Source organism: Neltuma alba, unplaced genomic scaffold (assembly GCF_004799145.2).
Source record: "Neltuma alba isolate B1F8T4 unplaced genomic scaffold, ASM479914v2 tig00011893_pilon, whole genome shotgun sequence".
In the NCBI taxonomy this organism is placed as follows: Eukaryota; Viridiplantae; Streptophyta; class Magnoliopsida; order Fabales; family Fabaceae; genus Neltuma; species Neltuma alba.
In genome coordinates, this window is record NW_021636491.1 from 179010 (window position 1) to 193957 (window position 14948).

Consider the following 14948-nt stretch of genomic DNA (forward strand, 5'->3'; position numbering starts at 1 on the left):
TACTCTCCAATTTGAGCCAGAAGTATAATAGATTCACTTCTCCTGAAACTATAGTTTTGGGCTCCAAAACCACGATTTCGGATTATTTCTCCGAAATTAATGTTATTTGGATGACATCCCACCCAAACTATGGTTTTGAGGGGCACCCAAACAGGCCCTAAATCGTCCACTCTTCTTAATTTTTTTGTTAACAAGATTTTTTTAATTAAAATTAGAAACATGATTTTATATCAAATATCTAACACCGATAGTCAATTTGCACAACATCCAGTTTTCTTACTTGAAATCTGATCTCTGAATTAGCCTGTTCTTGAGAATTTAAAGCTTGACCGGAAAGTCAACGGAATACACTATCCGCTTTTATGCTTTTTTTTTTTTTGTAAAACAAAACTCTTTTCATATATTTAGTTTGCATATTGCAAAATTATTTAAAACAAGTTAAATTAGATACCATCAAATCAAGTTTCCTTTTTCAATTATTGATTCAAGTTAATAAGCAAGGCCAGATTTAAAAAGAAGAAGAAGAGGAAGAACATTACGATATGCTAGCTATATATATATTTTCAAGAGAATAGGTTCATTCAAATCCATTTATATGTACTATTACATATACTAATTAAAAGCGTATTATGCGCTGGTAAAAATAAAATAAAATAAAAGCGTGCGTATTATGCAACTAAGCATTATTATTAGCATTGCACTGATCTGCAGGCTTGGATTTTCTATGTGACTTGTAATAATCCTGGCCAAAGATGGTCTCGATGTCTTCCAATGGTCGTCCTTTGGTTTCAGGCATGAACAAAAAGCAGAACAACCAAGCCAAGAAAATGAAACCAGCAAGCATTATGCAAGTTCCACCCATTGTTATCTTTTTATAGATTGAAATGAACGTCGTAACCAAGACCACGTTCACCGTCCTATTCACCACCACACCAATGGCCAGTCCTTGCGCTCTCAACCTTAAAGGAAATATCTCACAACTATAAACCCAAGTCGCAGGGCCCATCCCAATTTGAAACAAAGCCACAAACAAATAGGTAGGCACAATCACAAAGCATGGCGCCCACATCAGTGGCTCGTCTGCATTCTCCACTATCGTCAACCCTATGCCTAACCCTAATAATGCCATTGCAGAACCTCCTGAGCTAACCAACAAGAGAGTCCTCCTTCCAACCCTGTCCATTAGAAATGTGGCCAAGCATGTAAATATAAACTGGGTTGTTCCTATTCCAAGTGTGGCCAGATGAAGCATGCTCTTGTGGGTTATTCCTGTTCTCTCGAAGACTCTTGGACTGTATGATAAAATACCCTCGATTCCTGATATCTGCTGGAACACGTGGATCGCCATGGCTATGATCAGTATCCTACGGACAGAAGGCGAAGGTTTACAGAATAGTTCTTTGAAAGCTCCTTCCCTCCTACCGGTTTCGTATGGGGCTTGAACTGAGTCTTGCTCGTCGTCGACAATACCAGCGGCGAGTTTGATCTCCTGGAAGCGCCTTTCAGCTTCTTCTTTTGTGTTGGAGATTTGTAAAAGCACTTGTTTAGTTTCACTAACACGACCCCGCATTACTAACCACCTGGGTGATTCTACTAGTTTCAGCGTTAGAACTGCAAGAACAAGTGAGGGAATTGATGGGAGACCAAGCATGATTCTCCATCCCAGTTTAAGAGACAAGTTTCCGAAGAAACAGTTGGAGACATAGCCGAGCAAGATGCCCAGAATGATGGAAAGGTCTGGAAGAGATGTTAGGAAGCCTCTGTGTGATGGAGGTGAGATTTCTGCGCAGTAAACGGAGGCAATGTTAAGAGCAAAGCCTACTCCGATTCCGGTGATACATCTTCCGGTCAACAAGATGGCGTAGGAAGGGCCGTACCCCATGAGAATTGAGCCGAGTAAGTAGATGATGGAACAGAGGATGAAGGGGTAACGACGACCTATGAAGTCAGAGGTTTTTCCCGCAGCCATGGACCCTGGAATAGCACAGGCGTTTAAAACTCCAACTAGGAGCGCCACTTGTAGGTCGCTGATTTTGAGGTCCTCCTTTATGTAGAGCAACGCTCCAGCCATCACTCCGGTGGCTGAACATGAATCAAATGGCTTAGCCAAAGTACTCAAATAGTATACTATCTCTTATTCTTAATATAAAAACTTGACTAATTTAAGTAGATTAAAAAAATTTGTTAAGTTAGTTATTTATAATAATTAGGTATTGTCTTTCATAAAATACTAATACTAAATCATATATTAGCTAAAAGATTGAATTTTTAACATGTACAATTATTAGATATATATGAGAGGCAAAATGGATTGGGATTTTATATTTAGTATCAAATTGAAAGTAAACTAACTTTTATATTAAGTACCAAAGGTAATATTAATTGTAGCATTCAGTTTGGGAGTGACCAAATTTGAACCTCCTACTTAAAATAAAGTCAGTTTTCCAAAAAATAATTGTTATTTAAAAAAAATATTAGTTAAAAACATCAAATTTGAATAGTGAAAATTGTATTTAAACATTATATATGATGAGTACCATAATACTCACTATTGTGAGGAGCACTAAAGCCAGTTACTTCATTGCATGTACATACACAAAGGCCCTAGCTAGATTTAACATTCAACATTTTATAAAACTAACATCAAAACATTAAATCATAAAAAAATATATAAATTGTTAAAACTCTATTTGATCATAATAAGTACATGCTTCCTACTTATTACCTCAACAGTATTGAAGCATTAATATTATTTATATCCATGGAGTGATAGATAAAGGAAAGGCATACAATAAATTTCTTTCAAAATTAATATAACTAAGGAAAAATGACAAATAAAGACCTCCCAATATGTGAAATTGTGATTTGGAACTCTTAATTTGGAAAATCGATTCAGAAGACCCGGTCCATATTGTAAAAATGAAAACTTGATGAAATGTCTGAAATGCTCTTCAGCCAAGTTATGATTTGCTCTATTGAAATTGTCATTCGCTAAAGTGAACTTGCCATTTCCCATAGTCGACTTGTCATTTGGCATACTCTCAGCCAAATTGTGACTTGGTCTACTAAAGTTGTCATTCGCTAAAGTGACCTTGTCATTTCCCATAATCAACTTATCATTTGACATACTTGAGTTGTGATTTCAGACATTTCACTAAGATTTTATATTTACAATATGGGACCAGGTCTTCTGAAACCATTTTCCAAATTCAGGGTCCCAGATCGCAATTTCATATATTAGGGGTTCTTTATTTGCCATTTTTCCTATAACTAACACCTATATTACTGGTCCTAATATCAAAATTAATTTACTAATTTAGAGATATTAAAAAAGTCAATTAAGCTAATTATTTCTAATAAATAAGTGTTATCTTTTCTAAAATATCCTTGCTAATTATATGTGTTGGAATTATCCTTTCATAGAAACATTTAACATGCGAAACTATTATAAGGACAATCTTAAAAAAAAAAAAAAGTGGATAGATATAATTAAGAGAAAAAGTGGATTGATATCTTATATTTAGAACCAAATTAAAAGTCAAATTAGTTCTTATAATAGCTAGGAACCAGAGTTAATATGTAGCGTGCTAGAAAGAGGCTCACCGTAACCAAATATAGCAGAGACAATGGAGGCAGCCAAAACACAAGCAAAAGCATACTTGTTCACTTTCTGACACTCACTTCTTTCCCATTGTGCTTGGCTATCATCGTTTGCTTCTTGATCTTCTTTTCCCCTCCACATCATTTTTGTGATTAACATCTTAATTAGACCTCATATGTGGAGAAGAACTCAATAATGAAATTTATACACATAATCACGAGGTTTTTTTTTTTGGGGAAAAAAGAACATTATATGGAACAGACGTACTAATTTTTGAAAGACTGCGACGTTGATTAACTCTAGGGGGTTCCAGACGGGAATAATGACTCTTCAGTGTGATTACTGATTAGTGATGTTAGTGTTAATTTTTTTGGATTCAAAGTTTGTATTAATATTAATATTTCCTTTGTTTGCTGTTAAACAGATATTGAGAGTTTTTTTGATCGTTTTTAAACAAAACAAATTTGATTTCACTCTAATTTTTAGTCTTATTTATATGTCATTTTTAACCAAGACAAGACGTGAATTAATTAAGAAAGTTTAGGCTTTTAAGAGATAAATTACTTCTAATTAGGCCTGAACATACTCGAATTTGACTCAATAGTATTAGATATACTCCTCCGGTCCTAAATATAAGATCCTTATATACACTAGTATAAAGATATTATATTTAGGACCGAAGGAGTATCATATAGCTTTATAATGTATGTAGATAATATTTTTTTCCCGAAACAATCATCTAACTTTCCATACAAATACTCTTATCAAGATTCATCCATTTCCTTAATTTCTGTTTATTATATTAGGACGGTTTGATGCTTTTACCACGTTATTCACCCCCTATTTTTGTTACCCGGCCCTTACTGCTCAAACTAGCTTTAGGTGGATCTTTCGATTAAATTGTATCATCATATATACTAATTATCTCTACATCCCATCTTTAATTTCCATCTCCATTTTAATATGTATATAAGATAAAAAATTTTAAAAAAATAATGCTTCATAGGTTTGCTAAAATGACTTATATAAACTACTAAAGAGTTTTATACAACGACTTGAAAATATGAATAAAAAATTAATTATTTATGTAGTATAATTGGTTTGTTATAGCTGCAGGCAAAAAAAATTGGTTTGTTATATTTCATCAAATCCGCCCCATCCGCAAATTATATAATATATATAGCCAAATGTAACGACCTAGCCTATATATATATCGTAGTTTTCAAACTACAGAAATTCAATATATATAGCATGACCTTACGAAATACTAGACATATATTTATAGGCCAAATTGAAGTAGTTTTATGTTTAATATTCTACGAAATCGAGACTACAAAAACCACAAAATGTTTGCCAGATGTAGCGTCAAGAATAAATAAGGTCTAGATGCGGCAATTATGGCTTCTTTTTTCCCTTCTTGAAGGGTCGCGTCCACGTTGTGATAGAAAGTTAAAATGTTAAATTTTCACCAGAGTAGGCAATTGATTCGATTGAAAAATAACTTTTTTTATTTATTATTTAATTAATTACGTCCAGAACTACTTTATAAAATTCACGATATAGTCTCTTATAATGCTGGAGGAACACACTAGTGATGCAGAGATGCCGAGCCGCCGAGGAAGATTCTTGAAAGGTGTTTTAATCAAGAGTAAACTTGATTGCGGTATATTCCGGAAGTTGTTATATTACGAGTGGCATTTTTTTTAGAGGTGATGTATAAATATGTCGTGAAGTGAATGGATCATAAATTAACTAATCATATTTAAAAGCGATATTACAGTTTTTTTGGCCAAAAAACGTGATATTCAAGTGAATAAATGTTTGAGTGTATATAAAAACTCCTTCGGTCCTAAATATGATACATATTTTGTAGTGTAAATTATATTATAAAATAGGTCTTATATTTAGCACCAGTGCAGTATGTTGCAAGTTGCAACTGGTGTTTTTCCCTCAAGGGCTTAACTCCCAAGAGTTGGCGAAGTAGAAGGAAGAAGGGATCGAAAATGAAGTAGCAATCCCAGGAATTAATCTTCAAATGCTTGAATTTGTGCAAAACCCTAAATAAACTTGATATTGATTTTAATTTTGATTGAATCTGTTTTGATTTTAATTCTAGTGTTGATGCATGGCAAGGAGGAAAAAGGGACTTTTAAGGGTATTTTAATTATTTTCTTTTATTTTAATTACTTAAATATAAAAATGATATTTTTAATATTGCATCATATAATAAATTTACACTAATCGCATGCCATTTCATTTGATTCTAAGAAAAATGATATTTAAGTAACCACTATAAATATTAGTGACAGTACTTCAATATTTTGAAATTTCAAAAACAAATCATAGTCCTTGGTTGGATTTGGAATATAAATTTTTTTTTATTTGATTTTTGTCCAATTCTTATTCATCTTCTAATTTTTAAGACTCAATTTCAAATTTTATTTTTAGTACACGTCTTTGATGTTTCGGCTTTCAATACTCATCTTCCGCTTTTGAAGACCACTATCGAAATGATTGTCTAAAATATTTTTTAATCTTATGTTTAACTGTTTAAGTTACCTTTAATATATTTTATCAAAATGAAAAAGAATTGCCTAAGGGCTATTGGCCTGGGGGCATGGATGGTGCCCTTGCGGCACTAGGAAGTAAGTATGCCTACTCAAAAAAATAATTCATTAATTTTACCTTAAAATTTAACAACTTTTTAATTTTATTCCTATTTAATATATATACTATTCAAAACAATGACAATTTACACAAAAATAAACAAAAGATAAAATGATATGTTCATGTCAAGAATTTAATGAAAGTTTTTTCATAAATAAAACTAAAAAACCTTCTGTTTTCGCCTCATAAATAGGGTGAGAAGAGCAACTACTAAAAAATTAAAAAGCTTAATACTAAAATGCTAAAAAATATTTAAAAGGTATAAGATAAGTACCAAAACAATATGGAAGAGGAGTGTTAAAAAATGAACTTACGAGTATTTCGATTCCAGGTAACAACCACAGCTTTTTTTTTTTTAATTTCAAAATTGTAAAGTTTTTAACTGTCATTAATATTCTTAGAGATCCTTAAATGTAATGTCATTTCCCCTCATTCTATTCAGTTGTACCATATCATCTTTATTTTTGGCAACTAATGACCGCTGGATGTCAATAAAAATATTTCGAGCTTGAGCATAGGCTTGATAATGGATTCTAATGCGATCTAATTTGCAGTGCAATTATTTTTTATTTTGATATCTCTCGTCACTCGAAATAAATCATCAACATATAAAATTTAAAATATTCAAGTTGGCCAAAAAAAAATTCAAATTAAATATAAACAATTCATATCTCCTGATTGGTAATTAAACCGAAGATCCAAACTGGGGCCTTCCTTTGACCCGACAAATTGGAGCCTATGGTGCTGGCTTTTGTCCCCAGATCAATTTTACATACCCTATTAGAACATATCAGATCCAAGAATTAGCCATAAATTCTCCCATCACTTTATTTCATCGTAATTTGAGCATTTCAAAATCAGAAGAGCAAGGGGTCGCTTCGAGGGAGAATGGAAATTACAAGCAAGCAGATTGACAGGCATTGGCAGAGCGTGGCATGGTGGGGACACATTGAGTGTAAAAATAGTATTCATTCCACTTTCTGGAATTTAAAAAACCCATTTGAGTCTCGCAAAAGCACAAAGATAAAGGAAACACATTTCCACGGAAACATGATTTTGTTTCCTTGGATCCCTATCCTGATCTTTAATTTCAATTATACAATTTCACTGTACAAACAAGCTAAGTAGCAAAAGGCCAAAAGCTACGTTCCTTTTTCATGCACGCGTTGGGGGGAGTTTTATACGAATTACAATTTTAATACTATGTATAGAATGGAAGGACTAAAGTTGATAGGGCTTTCTCTTTTGTTTCTATGTAACAGAATCTGCTTATTGCTGAAGATAAAAGATCATGGAAATCGCAGGCAGAGAGATGTAATGTAAGGCGTAATAATGAACACGACCGCTCATCATGATCTCCACATGTTTTCGGCTTTCCTTCTCTCGATAGTGTAGCGAGCTAAAAGAGGATCCTGAGATTTCCATATTGCTTTTGTGTGTGTGTGTGTGTGTGTGTATACATATAGGAGATTCCGTCCTATAGCCAATGGTTGTTCGCTATCGACACTTTTCTTTCCTGCTGGATAAAGAACCTTCTGGGTATAAATGAAGATCCGCAAGCACTTCGGCAGAATCCTAGCTTACGTCTGTATATATACAGTATCAGGTGTACTACACATTCAGAAAACACTGTCAAACTTTGGAATATTTTAATACAGGAATTCATGTGTTTAAACAGATCAACCTCTTCAATGAATGATATTATACTTAACAAATAATTATTACAAGTATGTTATGTTTTGAAAAACTGGTTCATATCATCTTGCATCCTAATATATATAGAGACAGAATACCCAACACGGAACAAACGAAATATGAATTCGAAAAGGTTAACACACACTAAAGCCACATAACAACGAAGTTCTCATTCTCCTTTCCCTTCTTGTCTTTCCACAGAAATTCAGATAATTAACTATTTATTGTGTAAGCATGAAAATGCGTGAAAGAAAAAGAAAGTTCAGAGACAGAAAGAAAGACAAACTGATATGAGCTTGGGGAAGCTTTCCAAAGTGTTCAGTGGTGAAGTGAACCAAAAACGTGTAATTAACCTTGAGATATATCAATGCCCAGGAAAAGGAAAATGAAAACCCTTCAAGACATCATATTATTTGGCGTGACTTTATTGACTTTGGCTCCAAAAAAGAACGTTGGGTTCGGTGATATCACTGTCGGTGAATCAATATGGATAGTAAAGAAACCGTTGCTATTTAGACTTATTAGAAGCCAAAAACATATTTGAAAACATAAATTTTGTTTCTTTCTTTCTATAGTAGTGTAACTTTTGGTGGAGGGGTACGAGAGAAAGAAAAGCAGGCTCCCGGTTGCAGTTTAAAAATCTGGATGCATTGTTCCTCATCTTCACATGGTCTCCTTTTATCTGCCAAAAGAAAGAATCCAACAGAGTACGGCAAGATACACTAATAATACCGGGATCATAATCCTATCCCCCCCCCCCCTTTTCCCCCCGTTTTTGGCCCCCGAAAAGATTGATCATCTTCATCCAAATACAAGCTAGCATGGGAATGTATGTATCTTGTAAAAAGAAGAAGGTCAATTAAGTAGCCCGTTCCCCCAGCCCCTTTTTTTTTTTTTACAAAAAATATATATTCCTTTTCCTTTTTTTCCCAATCAAATTATGTATTTCATTACATGATAATTTTGCATATAAAAAGTATATACAACAACAACCAGTCTTAGCAAAACTCAACTCACTTAGTATCATAGACTTCTTGTATATTTTTATTATAAGATGTGGATGTAACATTGCCTTTTTGTTATTTATAAAATTTGAAACTTTCAAAATTTAAAAATGGCAAAAACGAAATTGCAGAAATATGATATGTTTGCCAGCTTATATTTGCACTACCTTCTGTCCTAGTTATAAAACCCCGTTTATATACTACAAACGAAATCCTATAGTTAGGACCGGGGTATTAATAAAGAGAAAGTTGAAAATAGAATTTGGAAAAAATTATTTATGACTGGTGCATTTTATTGTCAATTTTATATGATTTCGTAATTTATAATTATAATTATATTTAATGTTTTATTATTCATTTAATATTTATTTATGAAGCATAGATATTTTTATTGGATAAAAAAGAATTTAAGGCATATAATATAAGTGTTGTCCTTGTAGGAAACCTTGAAAACGGTGCAGGAGTTAATTATGAATGCAATTTGACTAAACGTTGAGAAACAGTATGAATTGGCTATATAAGAAGAGGGCAACGGGAGACCAACCGGCCATCTCATGTTGCGAAGTAGTGAGAAGCTTGAGTTATTATTTTGAGTGTGCAGAGAATTTTAAGTGCCTTCACATGGCTAAACGTTTCAAGTTCCGAATATCCCGCCTCATCATCCCCTGTTTCCGACCTTGCTGCCCCAAACACCCGGCCTCCACCGACGATGACTTCCTCTGGGAAAAGGAAGACAAATGGCACGTCATCGCCAAGGTCTACAACGACAACACCGCTCCTTCTCGCCGGAAAATCCACAACTCCTCAGTCTCCGGCGGTTCCGGACCCGACGACGTATTGCCTCTTCCATCATCGAAACGGCGGTATAAGAAGAAGAGGAGGACAACACCAAGAGGCCGTAGCCGTGTAAGCACTTCCTCAGCTGATCGCAGCTGTGGTTTGTTCAGCAGCGACGGCTACGACGATGAAGAAGAAACCGAAGCTCTAGTTTCGTCTTCTAGAAGCGACACGCCGCCTCACAAAGAACGCGAGTTGACGAAGAAGAAGAGGAAGGAGAAGACGGTGTGGCGGGTAGCGGCGAGGTTGTCGGCGTTTGAGGGGGTGATGGGGTGGAAGGTGGAAGGGAAGGTAAGAGAGAGCGTGGCGGTGGTGAAGAAGTCGGAGGATCCGTACCATGATTTCAGGAGGTCGATGATGGAGATGATAGTGGAGAAGAAGATGTTCGAGCAGAAAGATTTGGAGCAACTCCTGTGTTGCTTCTTGTCTCTAAATTCCACTAAATATCATCCCGTCATTGTTCAGGCTTTCACCGACATTTGGGAGACTCTCTTCTGCTTCTGCATCAATGGCAACAGCTGAATTTCCTTTTCTGAAATGAAACTATGATGAATAAATCTAGGTACTTTTTCACTCTTCATGCATGCTTTATTAACTTTTAAAAGTTAGTTGCACCGTTTAATTAATAATTCGTGAAACATCCGTGTTGCTCGAGCTCATTCTTATGGTTTAATCCTGTATATTTCAACGACACCGCTGAACAGTAGCGAATAAAAACTTTCACAAAACATATATATTGGCTCCAAAGTAATTTTGCTTAGCATCATCGTAGCCAGTTAATGAACAATATGTTATTTACTTAATAAATTATTGTTTAGGATATATATATATATATCGCCTTGTAGTGCATGAAATAATTGAGTCTTTACTTGAAGTGAATTTTTTTAAAATTAAAAAAAACTCTACATACGTGTTTTTGTAGGGTATAGGGCGCAATTCCATTTGCAAGATAAACACAGCGTTTAGTTTTGCAACGAATGCATAAAAATTAAAAAAGGCTCCCGCTGAAGGGTGGGGCTGCCCAAGGCCGGAGCGTTGGAAAAATTGTAACACTAGTTCTATTTTTTAATATTAGAGTTAAATTGATATTTGATTTGATCTTAAATATAAGACTCTAATTTACTTTATTTCTCATATTTATTTATTTATTTTTCAAAGTAATTCTTGTAGTAGTTGCACTTATTAAATATTTCATCAAATATTAGTAATGGTATTTTAGAAAAAATAACCCCTATTTATTATAAATAATTAATTCAATTATTTTATTTAATCTGCTCAAATTAGTATTAAATTAATATCCCAAGCGACTCTATGGAGCCATTTATAAAGCAATTTGAAAAACATCTTTTTGCTTCTAGAGATAATAAAGGGACAAGAAGAAAGAGGAACTGGGATCTACTGGGGAAAGACCGGGGTGAAGTGAACCATCGTCCCTTTTTTTCCTAGTAAGCTCCACGCCTTTGTTTTCGTCTAGATCTACTGGGGAAAAACCGGGGTGAAGTGAACCATCGTCCCTTTTTTTCCTAGTAAGCTCCACGCCTTTGTTTTCGTCTAGATTTTCCTGTGGGAAATGTTAACACGTAGTTTCCATATTTTAATATAAAAACTAAACAAGTAAATTCATGATATTAATAAAATTAGTTAAATTAATTATTAAAAAAAATTTCTTAATTTTTCTAAGCTATACTTTTTAATTACATGCTTTAAAACTAGGGAAAATTTCACTGTAGGACCGCAGAAGACAATTAATATCAAAGAGTCCCCAAAACTTTCTGAAACCTCACTGCAGGACCAAGGGACCAATCTGATATTAATTTTTAGAGTGAGATTACAATAATACCCCTCCCTTTTTATTTTATTAAAAAATAAATATTTACCGGAGTTACTGTTCCGGCCACCGGAGGTCGGAGGTCCGGCTACAAATGCAAGTATTTAAGTGCAAATGAGCAAGTGAAATTGTCGAATATTACTTGCAAATCTATAAACTTTTGTTGTAAATCTTCAAATTTTATTTGCTCATTTACACTTAAACACTTGTATTTGGGATTGTGAGTTCCATTATGTTATTTGTAAATTGCCTAATTTTTGTTGTAAATTGCTCAATTCCACTTGTAAATCGTCTAATTTCACTTGTTCACTTACACTCAAACACTTACATTTTGGGTTGTGAATTCTCTTGTGTTTACTAAATTTGGGTTGTAAATCCATAAACTTTTATTGTAAATCTTCAAATTTCACTTGCTCATTTGTACTTAAACACTTGCATTTGGGGTTATGACTTCTATTATGTTATTTGTAAATTGTCTAATTTTTGTTGTAAATTGCTGAATTACACTTGTAAATCGTCTAATTTCACTTGTTCACTTACACTCAAACACTTATATTTTGGGTTGTGAATTCTATTGTGTTTGCCAAATTTGGGTTGTAAATCCATAAACTTTTATTGTAAATCTTCAAATTTTACTTGCTCATTTGCACTTAAATACTTGCATTTTGGGTTATGACTTCTATTATATTATTTGTAAATTGTCTAATTTTTGTTGTAAATTGTTGAATTCCACTTGTAAATCGTCTAATTTCACTTGTTCACTTACACTCAAACACTTACATTTTGGGTTGTGAATTCTCTTGTGTTTGCTAAATTTGGGTTGTAAATCCATAAACTTTTATTGTAAATTTTCAAATTTCACTTGCTCATTTGCACTTAAACACTTGCATTTGGGGTTATGACTTCTATTATGTTATTTGTAAATTGTCTAATTTTTGTTGTAAATTGCTGAATTACACTTGTAAATCGTCTAATTTCACTTGTTCACTTACACTCAAACACTTACATTTTGGGTTGTGAATTCTCTTGTGTTTGCCAAATTTGGGTTGTAAATCCATAAACTTTTATTGTAAATCTTCAAATTTTACTTGCTCATTTGCACTTAAATACTTGCATTTTGGGTTATGACTTCTATTATATTATTTGTAAATTGTCTAATTTTTGTTGCAAATTGCTGAATTACACTTGTAAATCGTCTAATTTCACTTGTTCACTTACACTCAAACACTTAGATTTTGGGTTGTGAATTCTCTTGTATTTGCCAAATTTGGGTTGTAAATCCATAAACTTTTATTGTAAATCTTCAAATTTTACTTGCTCATTTGCACTTAAAAACTTGCATTTGGGGTTATGACTTTTATTATGTTATTTGTAAATTGCCTAATTTTTGTTGCAAATTTCTGAATTGCACTTGTAAATCGTCTAATTTCACTTGTTCACTTACACTCAAACACTTATATTTTGGGTTGTGAATTCTCTTGTGTTTGCCAAATTTGGGTTGTAAATCCATAAACTTTTATTGTAAATCTTCAAATTTTACTTGCTCATTTGCACTTAAAAACTTGCATTTGGGGTTATGACTTTTATTATGTTATTTGTAAATTGCCTAATTTTTGTTGCAAATTTCTGAATTGCACTTGTAAATCGTCTAATTTCACTTGTTCACTTACATTTGGACTGTTGCGTTTATTTTGTTATATATAGTTTTATTTGCATTTTATGATTGAATGGGTTGCTTGGCTTGGTAGTTACAAGTTTTTTGGTGTGCCAAGGGGTCCTGGGTTCAAACCCTCCCTTGGCCACTTTGTTTTAAATAAAAAAAACTCTGGCCACCGGAGGTCCCATCGGAGTTACTGTTCCGGCCACCGGTGACCGGACCCCGACGGCGGCCACCTGAGCGCCGGTGGCCGAACCTCCGACCTCCGGTGGCCGGAACAGTAACTCCGGTAAATATTTATTTTTTAATAAAATAAAAAGGGAGGGGTATTATTGTAATCTCACTCTAAAATGAGGGGCAGTGGCGTCATTTCGTTTGTGGAATTAATATCAGATTGGTCCCTTGGTCCTGTAGTGAGGTTTCAGAAAGTTTTGGGGGCTGTTTGATATTAATTGTCTTCTGCGATCGTACAGTGAAATTTTCCCTTAAAACTATCCTTTAATTAGAAACACTCTTTATACATGTGTAATTAATATGAATATTTTAAATAAAAATTGATAAATTTAAGAAGCAAACTAGACTGAGATCTTATATTTATCATCAAAATCAACCATTTATCTACATATATTTATATGTGATAGAGCAGCACGAGATGGTTCAATAACATTTAAAAGAAAAAACACTAAGTGCTTGTTTGTATCAACGATTGAGACTCTAAAAGCTACTTATTTTTCTAATAAGCCCGTTTGGAAAATTGGAAGGTGTTTAGCGGAGCTTATAAGTGCATGTTTGGATCAACATTTTCAATAGAAAATGTGTATTGGAATGGCGCAAACTAACGTTACTAGCAGATAAATGTTCAAACAGATGTTTGGGTGAGCGTTTTTGCAAATGAACTTTTGGGTAAAAAAATGCATAACGCTGAAACCAATTTTTTGAGCTTTTGCCGTCATAAACGTGGAGAGAGAAAAGATGGTAATGAAAAAAAGACAAAATTACCCCTAACAAACCCAATAATTTGATACTACGTATTCTTAACATAAGAGTTAGATAACTAATTTTAAAATATTAATAAAATTAATTAAATTATTTATTTGTAATAAATTAATATTGTCTTGTCTAAAATATTTTTATTAATCATGTGCATTAAAACTACCCATTAATAAAAACTCCTTAATATGTATAATCATTACAGGGATTACTTGAGAACAAAATAAATAAATATTTTATAATTTCACAAATAAACTATTTTTATTTTATCATAATAATTTTAGGTATTTTTTTCAACAATTATCATATTCAAAACATAAAATTTCAAACACTACTATTCAATAAAGTCCATGCCCTTTTCAATCATTTTACAATTAAACTAACTTTTTTATTAATCATCCAAACAACTTTTAACTTTTTCAACTGACTTTTTAAAAACACCTATCCAAACATAAATCGCATTACATTAACTGACTTTTACTCTGACTTCAATTACAAAAGTCAGTTAGGCTAGAAGTCAGTTTTGCCCAACATCAATCCAAACATATCCTAAGTCATCTGATTTGGGCCCAAAAAGCTGGATTGAAACGGACTTTTACATAAGCTGATATTTGTAGCTTATGGGAATCAAATTTGAAATCCCCGTTGGGAGACTCACCTACCACAGCC

At 33.3% G+C, this 14948-nt stretch overlaps 2 protein-coding genes across 2 annotated transcripts; one reads left to right on the forward strand and one right to left on the reverse strand.

Annotated features, from left to right (window-relative positions):
- Positions 1-676: 676 nt before the first annotated feature.
- Positions 677-4552, reverse strand: LOC114719089 (probable polyol transporter 6). Its single transcript, XM_028904540.1, has 3 exons — positions 4533-4552; positions 3604-3683; positions 677-2082 (listed from the first exon to the last, which is right to left on the reverse strand). Exons 1-3 carry the CDS (start codon positions 4550-4552, stop codon positions 677-679), a joined length of 1506 nt encoding a protein of 501 aa, XP_028760373.1.
- Positions 4553-9588: 5036 nt separating this feature from the next.
- LOC114719090 (transcription repressor OFP7-like) lies at positions 9589-10326 on the forward strand. Its single transcript, XM_028904541.1, has one exon. It carries the CDS (start codon positions 9589-9591, stop codon positions 10324-10326), a length of 738 nt encoding a protein of 245 aa, XP_028760374.1.
- The last annotated feature ends 4622 nt before the right edge of the window (positions 10327-14948 follow it).

Excerpts from the sequence above, each read along its gene's own strand:
- LOC114719090 (XM_028904541.1), top strand. The coding sequence starts at position 9,589 with ATGGCTAAACGTTTCAAGTTCCGAATATCCCGCCTCATCATCCCCTGT.
- LOC114719089 (XM_028904540.1), bottom strand. The coding sequence starts at position 4,552 with ATGGAAATTAAAGATGGGAT. Across the intron at positions 3,684-4,532 it reads ATGGAAATTAAAGATGGGAT|AAGTGAGTGTCAGAAAGTGA; the intron begins GTAGAGATAATT and ends ACAATGGGAAAG. Across the intron at positions 2,083-3,603 it reads CTCTGCTATATTTGGTTACG|CCACCGGAGTGATGGCTGGA; the intron begins GTGAGCCTCTTT and ends ATTCATGTTCAG.